This window comes from Acaromyces ingoldii (genome assembly GCF_003144295.1).
Source record: "Acaromyces ingoldii strain MCA 4198 unplaced genomic scaffold FA10scaffold_2, whole genome shotgun sequence".
Lineage (NCBI taxonomy): Eukaryota > Fungi > Basidiomycota > Exobasidiomycetes > Exobasidiales > Cryptobasidiaceae > Acaromyces > Acaromyces ingoldii.
The window spans coordinates 587207-602721 of record NW_020290248.1 but is presented as its reverse complement, the minus strand read 5'-3'; the positions used below and the strand labels follow the sequence as shown (position 1 = coordinate 602721).

General features: G+C 51.6%; 6 protein-coding genes across 6 annotated transcripts; 5 read left to right on the top strand and 1 right to left on the bottom strand.

The window, feature by feature from the left end:
* Window positions 1–20: 20 nt before the first annotated feature.
* FA10DRAFT_265181 (ATPase, V1/A1 complex, subunit F) lies at window positions 21–862 on the top strand. The gene has a single exon (XM_025520955.1). The coding sequence runs from the start codon at window positions 117–119 to the stop codon at window positions 579–581; it is 465 nt and encodes a 154-aa protein (XP_025378515.1). The 5' UTR covers window positions 21–116; the 3' UTR covers window positions 582–862.
* On the bottom strand, window positions 829–1608 carry FA10DRAFT_265180 (hypothetical protein). The gene is made up of 2 exons (XM_025520954.1): window positions 1245–1608; window positions 829–1078 (listed from the first exon to the last, which is right to left on the bottom strand). Exons 1-2 carry the CDS (start codon window positions 1515–1517, stop codon window positions 1004–1006), a joined length of 348 nt encoding a protein of 115 aa, XP_025378514.1. The 5' UTR covers window positions 1518–1608; the 3' UTR covers window positions 829–1003.
* A 537-nt stretch (window positions 1609–2145) lies between these two features.
* Window positions 2146–2821, top strand: FA10DRAFT_258722 (hypothetical protein; the record flags this gene model as incomplete). The annotated part of the gene is made up of 3 exons (XM_025519928.1): window positions 2146–2332; window positions 2612–2687; window positions 2719–2821. 3 exons carry the CDS (start codon window positions 2146–2148, stop codon window positions 2819–2821), a joined length of 366 nt encoding a protein of 121 aa, XP_025378513.1.
* Window positions 2822–8294: 5473 nt separating this feature from the next.
* Window positions 8295–9830, top strand: FA10DRAFT_292224 (hypothetical protein; the record flags this gene model as incomplete). The annotated part of the gene is made up of 4 exons (XM_025524390.1): window positions 8295–8883; window positions 9036–9258; window positions 9415–9448; window positions 9584–9830. The coding sequence occupies exons 1-4, from the start codon at window positions 8743–8745 to the stop codon at window positions 9828–9830; spliced, it is 645 nt and encodes a 214-aa protein (XP_025378512.1). The 5' UTR covers window positions 8295–8742.
* A 1084-nt stretch (window positions 9831–10914) lies between these two features.
* FA10DRAFT_258720 (hypothetical protein) lies at window positions 10915–11638 on the top strand (the record flags this gene model as incomplete). Its single annotated transcript, XM_025519927.1, has 2 exons — window positions 10915–11544; window positions 11576–11638. The coding sequence occupies 2 exons, from the start codon at window positions 10915–10917 to the stop codon at window positions 11636–11638; spliced, it is 693 nt and encodes a 230-aa protein (XP_025378511.1).
* Window positions 11639–14019: 2381 nt separating this feature from the next.
* On the top strand, window positions 14020–15194 carry FA10DRAFT_292222 (hypothetical protein; the record flags this gene model as incomplete). The annotated part of the gene is made up of 2 exons (XM_025524389.1): window positions 14020–14234; window positions 14481–15194. The coding sequence occupies exons 1-2, from the start codon at window positions 14046–14048 to the stop codon at window positions 15192–15194; spliced, it is 903 nt and encodes a 300-aa protein (XP_025378510.1). The 5' UTR covers window positions 14020–14045.
* Window positions 15195–15515: the final 321 nt, after the last annotated feature.

The window sequence follows — 15515 nt, the reverse complement described above, 5'->3', positions numbered from 1 at the left end:
CGCGCGCGCTTGTAGCAGACGACGGCATCCCAGACAGACAGACGGACAGGCACCCAGAAGACACCTAGAAGAGGGAGAACACACTCTTCGACCTCGCCAAGACTGCCACGGCCGCCATGTCGATCGCTTCGCAAGCTGCCGATCGCACACTCCTCGCGCTCATCTCCGACGAGGACACGGCCACGGGCCTCCTCCTTGCCGGTATCGGCCACATTTCCACACCCCATGGCGCAGGAGCAGGAGCAGGAGCTGGGGCTGGAGCTGGAGCTGGAGGACAAGGAGGTAGTAAAGCGGGCGGTGGGGGCACAGGAGCAAGCCAGCAGCAGAGCACAAGCCTCTCGCAGGACTCGTCGTCAAAGGGGCCCTCGCCCGACCGGAATTTTTTCATCGTCAACTCATCCACCCCAGTCTCGGACATCGAGGCGGCCTTCAACCTCTTTACCCAGGAGCGGCAGGACATCGGCATCCTCCTCATCACCCAGACACTCGCCGAGAAGATCCGGCCACTGTGCGATCGATATCAGCAGGCCTTTCCTGCTGTCCTTGAGATCCCCAGCAAGGATGCCCCCTATGGTGGGTGACCAACTCTCCTTGTGGGCTGTGAGATGATGCGCGCGAGCCATGCTGACCTTCTCTCTCTCTCTCTCTCTTTCTTCTCTCTTCTCCTTGGCAGACCCTTCAAAGGACTCAATCTTGAAACGAGTGCAAAAGGTATGGAGCTGCTGCAGCTGTGGCAGAGTGCAAGGGATACTGATCGCACTTGCTCCTCTCCAAACAGCTCTTTGGCGAATGAGGACTGGAGAAGCGATCGCACTTGTTGAGATGAATCTGGGAATGTCGATGCTTGCAATCATGACAATGTAATCACCAGGCTATTCAGCAGCACTGCTGGGACTGACGTTGGCCAGAAACGTTCCTTTCGAGGCCTCGTCTGATATGAAAGACAAGGAAGATTCGCAGAATGGCCGCTGCATACATTGTGAAGGACTCCTCAGACTCGGCTTCACCCAGCCACGAGCTTCCTCAGCGCCGCCTCGTCCTTGCACCCCTCCTCTCCTAACCGGCCGAGCTCCTTTGTCTGACGGGGCCACATAGCCGATGAGGACGATTAGCAAATTTGATCCTTTCAGGACGATGGAGAGGGAAAAAGGAGGAGTGGGTTGGGGCGGGGTGGGCTGGGATGGAGGGGGACAGGGCGGAGAGGGGGGTGTGAGGGGGAAAGCTTTCTGTCCTCGACAACTCACACCTTGCATCTTGACTATAGTCGGCACGCCCTCGACATTGTACGGCTCAAGTCTGTACTTGTTGTCCTTGACGCCCTTCCATTCGTGCCTTTCGCCCACTCGCACGACATACGCCTTCGGTGCAGCGCCTTCTGTCGCACCGAAGACGGCCCGAAGGGGAGCGAGGGCGTCGACGCAGTCTGGACACCAGGGAGGAGAGCCAGACGCAAAGTAGACTACGTAGTGCAAGCCCTCGTCGTCTGTCGGTGGCGTGACAGCGTCAATGAGAGGCATCGCTATTGCTCGTCAGACGCAGTAAAGCCGGAGTAGCAGGGCAGGGCAGGGCAGGGCGGTGCGAAGAGGTACGTGGGAATGTTGGTAAGGTGGTGTGAGCGAGCGACGCCAATGCTGTGGAGGAACGAATCAATAATAGAAAACAAAACAAAACAAAAAAGACAGAAAACAGAGCGTAAAGCTCGCGGTGTTGCCTTCGCTATCGCTGTAGGAGAGGTCCACTGGGCATCGAGCGCAAGTACTTCGCATTGCAAAGGGCACACCGGCAGTGTTGATCTTTAAGGAGGTAGCTATGACAGCGCCGAGGAGGTCCAGTGAAAAAGTGCGTAGGTGTATGGGTGCTGTTATCTCGGTGTCTTTCGCCCTATTACCCTGACGAAATATTCTCGTGATGGTATTGTCGGTCGCTCAAAACACTATGTCGATAATCACAGCAACAACAATTCACAATAGCACTGCAGCAGTCCAGACCTTAAAAGACTTACGGCGGATTGGTCGAGCCCACGGCTGAGGCGAATTCAAGTTTTGCCAAAGGTATAGAGGCGAGGATCTTTCCTGGAACCCTCGCCCCTCCAGGAAAGAAAACCCACCTACATCCCAAGCTCAGCAGTCAAAAAAGGACTTTACGATGCTCAGAGGCTGGGAGCTACTGCTTCTCCTTCTCCTTGTTGCTGCCGTCGGCCGCAATGCGGCAAGCGGAAGCGGGAGTGGACGCATCGGAAGGAATCGTCCAGTCGACGGACCGCCACTAATCGACCTAAACATGCCTTACGACCCTCAAGAAGCAGACACCGCTGTTCAGGATAATGCCGAAGGTCACTCTGGACTGCACTTGCATGGATATGCTCACACACCGCGCCATCGTCAGCAGGACCTTTCGCAAGTGGATTTATACATGTCTTCGGCGCCTTCAGATCGTTAGGCAGCATCGCCTTCATCTTCCCAAAGACGCAAGGGGAAGATGACGCAACGTGCCCGAGAAGAGGGATCTTCGGCGACCCAAGAAGGCAACCTTACACAAGGCCACCACCAGCCACTCTCCCACCAAATGCATACACATTTTCCGGAGCTATCCTCGCTTGACAGAGATACAGCACAAATGCTTCAGCAGCAGATGATGCAGCAGCAGATAAAAAAGGAAGCTTCTAATCAGCAGTCACGATGGGGAACGTACGAACAGTACCAAAATCGCTTCTTCCAGAATATGCAAGCTCAACCCCATCCACTTCAAGGGCAAGAACGAAGTCATCACTACAGGTCACATCCAGGCCATGATCACTTTGCACAATCTCAAGATGTTCTGAATTATGCGAAACTGGCTCAACAAATGGAACGGCAGCACATACACGACCATGTATTCAATCAGCCATGGTCTGGTAATGTCCCTTTCATGCACAGTCAAGGCCAGCCCTCTCAATTTCAATACCAGTCCCAGCCTTCTTCGCCTCCCGCGACATCTGCAGCTCACGACTATGTGACGCATATGCAGCAAGAGTTGCCTCCTAGCTTCTATGAAATGGAACAGACAGGGGCATCATCATCGTTGCACCAAGGTCGGCAAGCTGTGGAGGCCATTGCCTCACAAACGCGAGAGCCCTTCTCGCAAAATGCGATAAAGTTTCTGCACAAGTCTGCGCTTCCTATTGAGAAGATGATCCGAGGCGAGTTCATACTACACTGGCGTGATCCAAGACCAGGTGAAGAACAGAGCCTCGCTCGTAAACGTTCACTGTCAAGAAATGGGGAATCGGTCAGTAGGCGCCGGCTCGCTTTGCCCGACCATGACACATACACGAAGATGCTCAAGACTCTGATCGGAAACTGTTTCTCAGATGTTGCACGTCCTAAGAACCGATTCGAGAGCAATTTGGCGCAAGAAGCAGCGTGCAAACTCAAGGAAGAAATTGAGACCTTTGTTTCAAACGCAAAGACCCAGGGTGATTTCGACGGGAGATATCAGACTTTCGTACAGTTCTTGCAAGATCAGGACGCCAGGCGGGAGGGATATAAGTCTCGCAGAGAAAAAGAAAATGAGGCGAGGAGGGAAATGAGGGCACGGGGTGGCCACGAATAAGCGGTGGCAGATGAGACAGCTCAAACTTGGTGGCACAAGTGCACGATTATCACGTAGTTCATATTTGCCTGCCTACCCTTCCCTCAGGCTCTTTGCTCGTGTTCCGTCCTAACGACAACCTTCTGCTCGAGCTTACGCCGTCAATCATGTTAGGGCCTGGTCATAAATGTGATAGAGCTGTCACATAGACGAACGGGGGGCTGTCAGAATGTATTCTGCGACGAAGAGAAGAGGGAAAGTACAGGAAAAGGGGCCCGTTAGACGGCGACGCCTGCCTTATTTCTGGGATTCGTACTACAGGGCGTGCTTGAGGCCGCGCTTGAGCGCCTGCTGCGCTCCACAGCAGGCACTGGCGTCCTTGTGGATATCCGGCGCGGTAAATAGGCCCGAAAAGCAGGACCTAGTAAACAAAGGCGAGCGAGTTAACACGACTGAGATAAAATAAACAAGGACGGCGAAAAGAGGGAGCACACAGGGCCCCGGGGCGCCCACGACATCCCAGGACCATGACAAAAGAGAGATAAGGAGAGAAAAGAAGAGAGAGAAAGACGAAAAGAGACGGCGTGCTCTCCCATAGACGAGTGAATTTCCCGGGGCAGCCATAAGCCCCCCGGGCAGTGCTCCCGGCGGGCTGTGCTACTGGCCTGCTTGAGACTTCTGAGAGATTGCCTGAGCAGCTTTTCTCCCGTCGTACACCATCACCCCAAAGAAACGTACCGTGCGCCCTATACTCTCATTTGCCTGCATTCCTCTCTGTCCTTGGCGTTGCAGCCTCAATACTGGGCATCATCTTCGCTCGTCAGATGCAGTAAAGCCGGCAGGCAGGGTAGGGCGGTGCGAAGAGGTTTGTGGTTTGTTGTTGTAAGGGTGGTGTGGCGAGCGACGCCAATGCGGTGGAGGGGCCAACAAAAGAATAAACCAAAAAACAAACAACAAAGCAGGGAGGGGCAGACAGGCAAAATGCTCGCGCCAACGTCGGAGCACTGGCGCAGTAGGGTGGGCGCACTGGGCTTCGAAAGCAAATATTTCGCATTCATAGGGGCACGTTGATGGTGTTGACTACGAGCAGGCGGCTGTCACAGCTGCCAGGAGGCCCAGTAAAAACGTGCATATGCATGTGTACGTGTGGTGTGAACTCGGCGCGCTTCGCCGCGTTACCTTGACGAAATTTCTCATGATGGTGTGATTGGTCAATACGCCTTGCCAGCGATAACAATAAGACGACTCTCACTTCATCACTATAGCGGTCCGAACATCAAGCAACGTATGTGTCCAGAACCCTGCCTCGGCTAAGTCGCTTCGCTCTTCTCCCAAAGCTATAAAGGCGAGGTTCTTTTTCTAGGACTCAACCCCCTTCAGGAAAAAAAGTCGACCTATATCGAGCTCAGCAGTCAAAAAGAGACTTTACGATGCTCAGAGGCTGGGGTTGTCTAGTTTATCTTCTCCTGGTTACTGCCGCTGGCAGCACTGCAGCGAGCGGAGAAGACCACACAGGAAGGAGACGTCCTCTTGACGAACCATACTCGTTAGATCTGACCTTGGGCTTGCCTCAACATCACGAGCAAACAATCACTGGCCCTCAAGACATTTACGAGGAACACCACAGTATGCGTGTCCACGAAGACACTCGCCCACATTCCCGTCATGGGCAACGCTCCTCGCATGAGGATTCAAGGATTTTATCGGCGCCTTCAGGTCACGGGGCAGCATCGTCATCATCCAACCGACGCAAGTTGAAGAAAATGCAACGTTCGCGAATGGGAGAGGGACAATCAGGGACCCAAGTAGTCGATCTGACACAAGGCCACCACCAGCCCTTCTCCCACCAAATGCATCCTCAACTTCAGGAGCTTACCGCGTTTGATAGCCAAACGACACAAATGATTCGTGACCAGTCGATGCAGATGATGCAGCAGGCAGCTCATCAGCAGTCACACTGGGGAACGCAAGAACAATACCAGACTGGCCCCTCCTCTTATAAGCAAGGACAGTACCAGACTGGATTTCCCCTCTCTGTGCAAGCTCAACCTCAGGCTTTTCAAGGCCAGGTACAAAGTCTTCCCTCGGGATCATACTCCGGCCACGATCACATCAGGCAATTTCAAGATGATCCGGCCTGCGCGAAAGTGATTCAGCAGCTGGAGCAGCAGCTGGAGCAGCAGCATCTATACGAACAGGGAATGACTCAACCATGGTCTAGCCATGCCTCTTCGACGCACAGTAAAGGTCAGCCCTCTCAATACCGATACCATCAGTATCCACATCACTATCCTCCTCCGCCACCTGCAGACCATAAGGTCATAATGCAGATGCAACAAGAGTGTCCTCTTACCCTCCATGAACTGCAGATGTTGCGGCAGACTGGGGCAATGGCAGATTTGCAACACCAGTCGCCTCGTACCCTCCATGAACTGCAGCAGCTGCAGCAGACAGGGGCAGCATCATGGTCGTACCACTTGCTTCATAACCAGAGCCCAGCACAATCATCAGAAGGTCTCTTTGCTTCAGGGCAAGTGGCAGAAGCAAGGCTGGAAGGCTGGAAACCTGAGGAGGCCAGTCTCTCACGAACGCACCCGCAATATTCGACTGAGTTCTTGAGAAATTCTGGCCTTATGTACGATCATGCGCCTCAAGGCAACATCCTAACCACACTACACTGGCGACCTCCATTAACGGATGACGAGAAGAAGCTCGCTAGGAAAGGAATGCAATCAGGGAGTGCGGAATCAGATTACAGGAACAGGCACGGCTTCCCCAGCCATACAAAATATTCGAGGGCGCTCAAAGTTCTGATCGGCCCTCGCTTCCTGGACGTTGCACCTCCTGTGAATGCCTACGAAGGCAATTTGGCAAGAAACGCAGCGGCCAGACTCACGCACGAGATCAAGATCTTGGTCGCACACGCAAATGCTGAGGGTATATTTGACCAGAATCATACATTTTTCAGGACATTCTTGCAAGAACTTGACAGAAAGAGAAAAGAACTACTCTATCGCAAAGAGAGTGAAAGAGAGATTGAAAAGACGAAAAAGTTGAAGGAACACGTTCACCTCGAATGAGAGACGGCAGAGGAGACAAGGAGACGACGTTATCCGAACAGATTTAGCGTCACCGCAAGTTGATCATGTAAGGTTCTGCATCTACCCTTTCATCATGCTCTTTTCTTGTGTCCGGTACTAGCGGCAGCCATGTGATCGAGAACCCTACTCATCGGGAATCTTGCTATCACCTGGACCGAAGTTTTAACCAGCGAGAAGGCGGGAGAGCGAGAAATATTGAGATAAAAAAGACAGAGACAGGCAAAGGCTGAATTAGATGGCGTGCCCTCCCACAGACGAGTCAAATTCCTGGGGCCGTGAACATACATACCTGACCTCCAGCCAGGCTAGGTTCCTACCAGGCTGTGCTACCAACAGGATGTACTTCCGGTAGGCTGTGTTGCTGGTGGGCTCTGCTAGTAAAGAGCCGTGATGCCACCCTACTCGAATATCTTGTGAAGTTGCCTCAGCCACCTCTCTCTAAGCGACCGACGTACACCTTTATTTTCCTATTTCTGTTGGTGGCTTAGCAGTGTCAACAAAGGGAATGACTCTGGCTTGTCGGTCGTTGCAAAGCCAGCAAAGCCGGCAGGGCGGGCAGGGCGGGCAGGGCGGGCAGGGCGGGGCGGTGTGAAGAGGATGTGGATTGTTGTTGTCAGGGTGTTGTGAGCGAGCGACGCCATCGCGGTGAAGAAAAAAAAATAAACAGACAAAACACAAAAGATAACAGTGTGGCCAGAGCAAAATGCTCGTGGCGCAGTTGAAGCACCGACCCAATAGGATAGACGCACTGCGCTTCGAGAAGAAATATTTCGCATTCGAAAGGGCACGCTGACGGTGTTGACGGTGAGAAAGCAGCTGCCACAGGTGCCAGGGGGCCCAGTAAGAATTTACGTAAACGTGTGCTGTGACCTCGGCGCGTTTTGCTGCGTTACCCTGACGAAACTCTCTCACGATTGTGTTGTCGAACAGTCGCTCTACTAACCATCACAACAACACAATCTTCACTGCAACAATGTGGTGGCCCGGAAGTTAAACGATCTAAGGGGGAATTTTGAGCCACGGCTGAGTCGTTTGGAGTTCTTTCTTCTCCTTAGATATAAAGGCGAAGGACTTTTCCAACAATCAAACCCCCTTCAGAGAAGAACAGCTCACCTATCTCCCAGTATCGGCTGTCAAGAAGACTTAGCGATGCTCAAAACTTGGGCACTACTAGTCCTGCTTCTCCTCGTTGCTGGCGTTTGCAGCACTGTGGCAAGTGGAGTGGAACATACAGGAGGGGGCCTTCATGTTGACGAACCAGACCCACTAGCTTTGACCTTGAGCTTGCCTTACTATCATCAAAAAGAAGCCACCGGCTTTCAGGACGTTGCTGAAGCTCATTCGAGTACGAACGCGGACGCAGACTCTCGCATACAACGCTCCTCGCATGAGGGTCTAGAGTTCTCATCGGCTCCTTCAAATTACGGGGCAGCATCGTCTTCATCTTCTCGCCGACACGATCTTAAGAAGATGAAGATGCATCACGATCGAGTCAAAGAGGAACAGTCAGGGAATCACCTTCTCGATCTTACGCGAGGTCGCAACCAGGCGCTCTCCTACCACTTTCATCCGCAACTTCTTGAGCGACTCGCGATGGATAGCCACACAGCACAGATGCGTCGTGACCGGTTGATGCATGGGCGAATGATGCAGCAGGCAGCTCATCAGCAGTCACAGCAGGGAACGCAAGAACAGCCGCAAGATCGCGTACATTCCTACATGCAAAGTCAATCGCAGCCTTTTCAAGACCAAGCAAGATATCTTCCCACAACGTCACCCTACGGCCGCGGTCACTTCAAACAATCTCAAATAAGTTCTACTAACGCCCCAATGATTCAACAGCTGGGGCAGCAGCATACACATGAACACAGAACGGCTCAACGACGGTCCGGCAAAGCCCCTGCGATGCACAGTCAAGGTCAAGCTTTACAATACCAACACCAGCCTAGATTTCGCCATCCTCCTCCGCCATCTGCAGGCAACGACTACATGATGCAGATAGAACATCAGTGGGCTCATAGCCTCAACAAAGTGCCGCAGATCGGTTCATCAATTTTGCATCACCAGCCTCATGGCCCAACCCCGGAGCAATTCTTTCAGGGTCCCTTTCATTCCGAACAAGGTGACGATCAACCAGAAGAAGGTGACGATCATTCAGAAGAAAGTAACGATCAATCAGAAAAAGGTGACAATCAACCAGAACAAGATGATGGTCAGTCAGAACAAGGTGACCCTCAAGTAAACGAAGTAAGGCATACAGAGTGGCAATCTGAAACGCACACGGGTCCTTTGCCTTCTACAAGAGCTTCAGAAAATAAAGGCCGAACTTGGAACTATCGCAGACGCAAAATACTCCCTTCCAAGAAAGAGGAGGATGAGATCAGGGCGCTGCTTGGCGACAGAGAAAAATCACACTTCGTTGGAGAAGGGGTCCAAAGCGACACTGAATACGATTTGCTCAAGCAGAGGGCCCGAGCATACTTGAATTCGCCAGATGAAGATGAGGGAAAGAAGGAGAAGATGCGAGAACTTACGGAGAAGATCGAGAGCCGAAGGAAGGCATGTCTCCGCAAAGAAAGGCTGCGAAGTAATAGGAACAGTTCAATAATTCCGTTCAAGCCCAGCCCCCCTTCACTAACACATCCGTTACAACTTTGGCCCCGTCTTCTGGACGACTTTGGGCTTCAATTTCCGCAGGACAAAAACCCCCGTGAGAAGCCCGAATTATATTGGCGAGCCCCAGAGGGAGCATTCGAAGAGGATCAAGCTAAGAAAGGGTACGACTATAGAACGGACCTTCATCGCAGGAGAGAATGTCAATTACCCACACCGACGGAATTCTCGCAGGCGTTCAGAGAACTGATCGGCAACTTCTTTTTTAATGTGGCACCACTGGACAACAAATTCCAAAGCTCAATAGCTTTTGACGCAGCGAAGAAGCTCAAAAGTGAGATCCAGGCTGTTGTCACCCGCGAAAATCCCAGTGACCACAATGCCGAAAGACTCAGAGAATTAGCATCGCACTTGCGAAAGTGGGAGAGCAGGGGTAACGGTTACGATGCCAACAAAAAGGCGTCTAAAGATAAACGGAAGATAAGAAACCAGGCCCGCCGTCAGAAAAAAAATAGAGGGTACGGTGGCCACACAGCCGCCTGTTAATGCCACAGGAGCCAGTTAATTTCGACGTTTTCTACCAAAGCCTGTCTGTCCTAAGCTCAATGTTCATTTTTTATCGCTGTATCAACGAGGATTCTTTTGTTGAAATGGTCCAAAACGTCACTCGAGAGGGAAGAGGGGGGCCATCGTTGATGGCTTATTTCCCCGTAAACGAAGCAACTTCCTGGGGCTATAAGCGGGCACAAGCTCCGGCCATTTATACAATTACCAGGCTGTGCTCCCAGTGGACTGTGCTGCTGCTGATGTGTTGTGCTACTGGCAAACCTACTAATCATAAGCTGTGAGGCTAGCTTGCTTGGAGATTTTTTTGGGATTGCCTCAGCCATTTTTCTCTTATCGTCCACATCTGCTGGAGCTCGTTATTTGCCTACGGATGCCTCTATCGGTGGCGTAGCAGGTCGATAAGGGGGAAGGACATTGATTTCGCTCGCCAGACTCAGTAAACCCGGCAGGACAGGACAGGGCAGGGCGTCGCGAAGAGGCATGTGGGTTGTTGTGGTCAGGGTGGTGCGAGCGAGCGACGCCATCACTGTGAAGGGACCAATAAAAAATTGAGAAAAATTAGACTAAAAAGAAAACAGAAAAACGGCAAAACGACAAAACAACAATACAGGGTAGACACAGCAAAAGCTCGCGGCGCCGCACTGGAAGCGCCGATGCAATAGGATGAGCACAATGCGAAGCGAACACAAGACAACAAGACATCGGCATTTTAAAGGGCACACTGGCCCTTTTGGTGATGGAAAGGGAGCTGCAACAGCTGACAAAAGGCCCGGTAAAAGTGGGCGCATTATTACGTGTGCTGTGATCTCGGTCGGCTTTAGTGAATTACCATGACAAATCTCTCTCACGATGGTGTTTATCACAACAACACTACACGGAATCCACCTCATCTCTGTAGCGGTCCGGATGTTAAGCAATGTATGAGCTCATTTTTGAGCTACAGCTGAGCCGCTTCGGGTCTTTTCTTGAGATATAAAGACGAAGGACGTTCCCAGGTCTCTACCTCCCTTCTTCAGGAATATAATTCTTCTAAGACCAGGTTCAACAGTCGAAAAACGTTACGATGCTCAGAGGCTGGGTTCTCTTGGCTCTTCCTCTCCTCGTCGCTTCCGCTGGCAGCACTGTGGCAAGCGGATCGGAAGGCGCAGGGAGCAGCCGTCCCGTTGTCACACAAGAGCCTTCACACCTGGCCTTGAAGTCGCCTTTCCATTATGAAAAATCATCGGCCGGATTGCGAGAGGTTGGTGAAGGTCACTCCAGAATGAATATGGACGAAGATACTCGACCACTTCGCTACCTTCGGCACAGCTTCTTGCATAAGAATCTCGAGACCACATCGGCGCCTTCAAGGGACAGAACGGAATCGCCCTCGGCTTCTCACCAGAGGAGAGGAACGTCGCGGGCTAATCATGCCTTGGCGAATCACGCCCGATTCCGATACAGAGAGGCACGGCCGGAGACACAAGTGTCTGATCAAGATCAGCTTCCTCCCTTCAAGGTTTATCCAGAGGTTCAAGAGCCATCCGCGACCGATGATCATACAGCACAGATGCTTAGCGAGCAGTCGATGCAGCAGCAGATGTTGCAGCAGGCTGCTCACCAGCATTCGCGCTGGGGAACGCAAGAACAGGAACTACTCGGCATCGGCAAACACTTCTACATGAAACCTCAGCTCCAGCCTACTAAGAGCCACGTACAAAATCTTCCCTCGGGGTCACCTCCAGGCCACGGTCATATTGGACAATTCCGAGATGATCGAGCTTATGCGCAAACATCACAACAGCTAAAACAGCAGCATGTACACGAACATGGATTCACTCAGCCGTGGTCTGGCAATGCCCCTTTGGTGCACAGGCAACGCCTGCCCTCTCAATACCGATACCACTCTTCACCTCACTGGCCTCCTCCACCACCTGCAGGCCACGACTCTGTGATGCAGATGCGTCATCAGTGGGCTCATAACCCCGATGAAGAGCATCAGATGAAGAAATTATCAGGGCTGCACCACCAGTCTCGTGGCCAAACCTCGGAACAATTCTTTCGAGGTCCTTTTCTTTCAGAACAAGTATACGATCAAGTAAAGGCAGCGAGGCATGCAGAGTGGCGATCTGAGACGCACACAGATACTTCGTCTTATACAAGCACTTCAGAAGCTGGATCTGAAAACGGAGATCGAGATTTTGGCAGAAGCAGAGGACTCCCTTCCACGAAGGAGGAGGAGGAGATCAAGGCGCTGCTTGGCGACAGAGAAAAATCAAACTTAGTTGGAGAGGGGAGCCAAAGCGGCACTGCATTCCATTTGCTCATGCAGAGGGCCCGAGCATACTTGAATTCGCCAGATGAAGATGAGGGAAAGAAGGAGAAGATGCGAGAACTTATCAAGAAGGCCGAGACGCAAAAGCAGGCAGCCCTCCTCAGACAAGCGCATCGAAGTGATAGAATAAAATCAATAACTCCGTTCACGCCCAACCCACCCTCACTGACACATCCGTTACAACTTTGGCCCTCTCTATTGCAGGAATTTGGGCTGGTGTTTGAGGAAGAGGAAGACCTCAGTAAGAAGCCCACGCTATATTGGCGTGGCCCAAGCAGCGAAAGTGACGAATGGAAGGACGTTGGGAAGCAGTACATATATAGAACGGACCTTCATCAAAGGAGATGTCAGTACTTACCCACGACGAAGGAATTCTTGCTGGGGTATAAAGAACTGATCGGCAACTTCTTCTTCAACGTGGCACCACCTCGTGACAAATTCGAATGCAAATTGGCGTTCAAAGCAGCGATCGAGCTCAAAAAAAAAATGCAGGATGAGGTCAAAAACAACCGTCCCCCCGACCACAACGACGAGAGACTCAAAAGATTAGCATTGCTCTTGCGGACCTGGAAGATACGGGGCAACGATCACATGGCGAGGCACAATGAGCAAATGGAAAAGCGGAAAGTAAGGGACAAAGCTGGTCGTAACAAGAAGTCTAAGAAGACATGATGGTCATCTCGCAATGCACGAGAGCCAGCTGATTTCGATTCTTCCACTATCACTTTTCTATGCTGATTGATCTTGCTCAATCGATGTATCAATGACGATTCGCGGGTTGATATTCTCATAAGGCTGTCCATGATGCGGCTCGAGAGAGGGAGAGGTGTGATGGCGCGCTCTCCATAGAGCTGTATATCTACAAGGCTGTGCTACCGGTGGGCTGTGCTGCTGATGAGCTGTGTTGCTGGAGGGCTGTGCTGTTGACGCGCCGTGAAACTAGCCTGCTTAAAGATCCTTTAGTTTGCCTCAGCCACTTTCTCATCTTACCATCCACATCTGCTGGAGCTCATTATTTGCATTTGCCCACGGTGCCCTCTCTTGGTGGCGCAACAGCGTCAGTAAAGGGAACGGGCATTATTTTCGCTGGTCAGGGGCAGTAAAGATAAAAGCGGCAGGGCGGGGCGAAGAGGTATGTGGGTTGTCAAGCTGTTATCTCGGTTACCTCGGTGCGTTTCGCTGTATTACCTTGACGACACACTTCCTTGATGGTTTTATCGGTCAAAATACTATGTCATTGCTCACAATAACAACAAGTCACTATAGCACTGCATCAATCCGGACCTTCCGGGGTTTAAGGCGGTTTGGCCCAGCCACGGCTGAGGTGCTTCGAGTTTTTGCCAAAGGTACTGTGCAGTACAGAGGCGATAGACCTTTCTTAGGACCCCACTCCCTTCAGAAAAGAAGGAAAAACTACCTACACCATTTTGCTTTCTCAAGCAAAAGAAGACATCACGATGCTTAAAGGTTGGGTATTTATGCTTCTTCTTCTCCTCGTCGCTGCCGTTGGCAGCAATGCAACAAGCGGAAGGGAACGCAGAAGAAGGAGTCGCCCTGTCAACGAACCGGACTCATTAGAGCTGACCTTGGGCTTGCCCTGTCATAGTGGGCAAGCAGACAACTGCTTTACGGACGTCGACGAAGGTCAATCCAGCAAGTCCTGGTACGAAGATGCTCACAAACCACGCCACCATTGGCAGGGCCTTTCGCATGAGAATCCATACATGTCATCTGCCCCTCCAGATCATGAGGCAGCCTCGCCTTCATCTTCTGGAACACACAAATCGAAGAAGATGCATAGTGACCGATGCAGAGAGAGACAATCAACGACCCAAAGAGTCGATCTGTCACAAGGTCACAACCAGCCACTCTCCCACCAAATGCATCCACAGTTTCAGGAGCCATCCGTGTTTGACAGCCGCACAGCACGAATCTTTGAAAACCACATAATGCAGCAGCAGATGATGCAGCAGGCTGCTCATCAGCATTCGCACTGGGGAACACAAAAACAAGAACAACTCGGCACACCATCCTACATGAAATCTCAGCTCCAGCCTACTAAGAGCCAGGTACAAAGCCTTCCCTCCGGGTCACACTCCGGCCACAATCACGTTGGACAACTTCAAGGTGATCAAGCTATTGCACAAATGATCCAACAGCTGGAGCAGCATCATATACATGAACAAGGAATGACTAGGCCGTGGTCTGGCATTGACTTTTTGGTGCACAGGCAAGCCCTGCCCTCACAATACCCACACCATTCTCCACCTAACTGTCCTCCTCCACCGCCTGCATACTACGACTACATGATGCAGATGCAACGACAGTGGCTTCACAGCCTCCATAAGCTACAGCAGATAGAGGCATCCTCATCGTCGCACCATTTGCCTCGTGGCAAAGGCCCAGCACAATCTTCACAAGATCCCTTGGCTTCTGAGCAGGTGAATAAATCGGACCCTAAAAGCCGGCAACCTCAAGAGGCCAGTGCCTCACAAACGCACCTCTCGCAATATGCGATTGACTTCTTGATGGAATCCGGACTAGTTCCCTTGAAGCTGCACCCGCTAGACACCAAGATCACACTATACTGGCGTGCTCCACTGACGATCGAAGAGCAGAATCTCGCTACTTTAGGTCTAGTCGCCAGCAATATGAATTCAGATCACAGGACCAGGCGCGCCTTGCCCACTCATCAGACATACTCGTCAATGCTCGCGACTCTGTTCGGCAACTTTTTCAAGGAAGTTGCACGTCCCCGAAACTTTTTTGAAAGCAGATTGTCGCAAAAAGCAGCGGCCATACTCAGGCTTGAGCTTCAGAATTTGGTTGCACGAGCAAAGCGCGAGGGTAATTTTGACGAGAGATATAAACCTTTCGAGACATTCTTGGAAGAACATGACAAGAAGCGGAAACAATACCTCGAGAGCAGAGCAAGTGCACAGAGGACTCATGAACAGAAGAGAAAGGAAAAGGGTCAGGTTCCTTCCGAAGAAATTTTAGCAGAGGAGACAAAGATCGTCCGGCCATAGGTCAGCGTCGGGCACAAATTTTTCAATTAGAGCTTCCCCGTCTCCCCTTCTTTCATGTTCCTTGCTCCTTTTTCGTACTAATGTCCACTTTCTGATCGAATTAATGGCCGTGACTTTTGCTATATTCTGGGCTAAAGAGAGGAATGAGAAAGCGAACGAGAGAGCGAGAAAAAGCGAAATGGTTGAGACGGAAGGAGACGGAGAAAGGCTTAGACAGGTGACGTGCCTAACTTTTATGCACACTGGCAGTGTTGTTGGCGAGAAGGAAGGTGCCATAGCTGCCAGAGGACCGGTAAAAAATGTGCGTGAGTGTATGCGCGC

Bases quoted from the DNA above. Each gene is read 5' to 3' on its own strand.
- FA10DRAFT_265181 (XM_025520955.1), top strand. From the start codon at position 117: ATGTCGATCGCTTCGCAAGCTGCCGATCGCACACTCCTCGCGCTCATC.
- FA10DRAFT_265180 (XM_025520954.1), bottom strand. From the start codon at position 1,517: ATGCCTCTCATTGACGCTGTCACGCCACCGACAGACGACGAGGGCTTG. The intron at 1,079-1,244 runs GTGAGTTGTCGA...TGGCCCCGTCAG, and splicing joins CTATAGTCAAGATGCAAGGT to ACAAAGGAGCTCGGCCGGTT.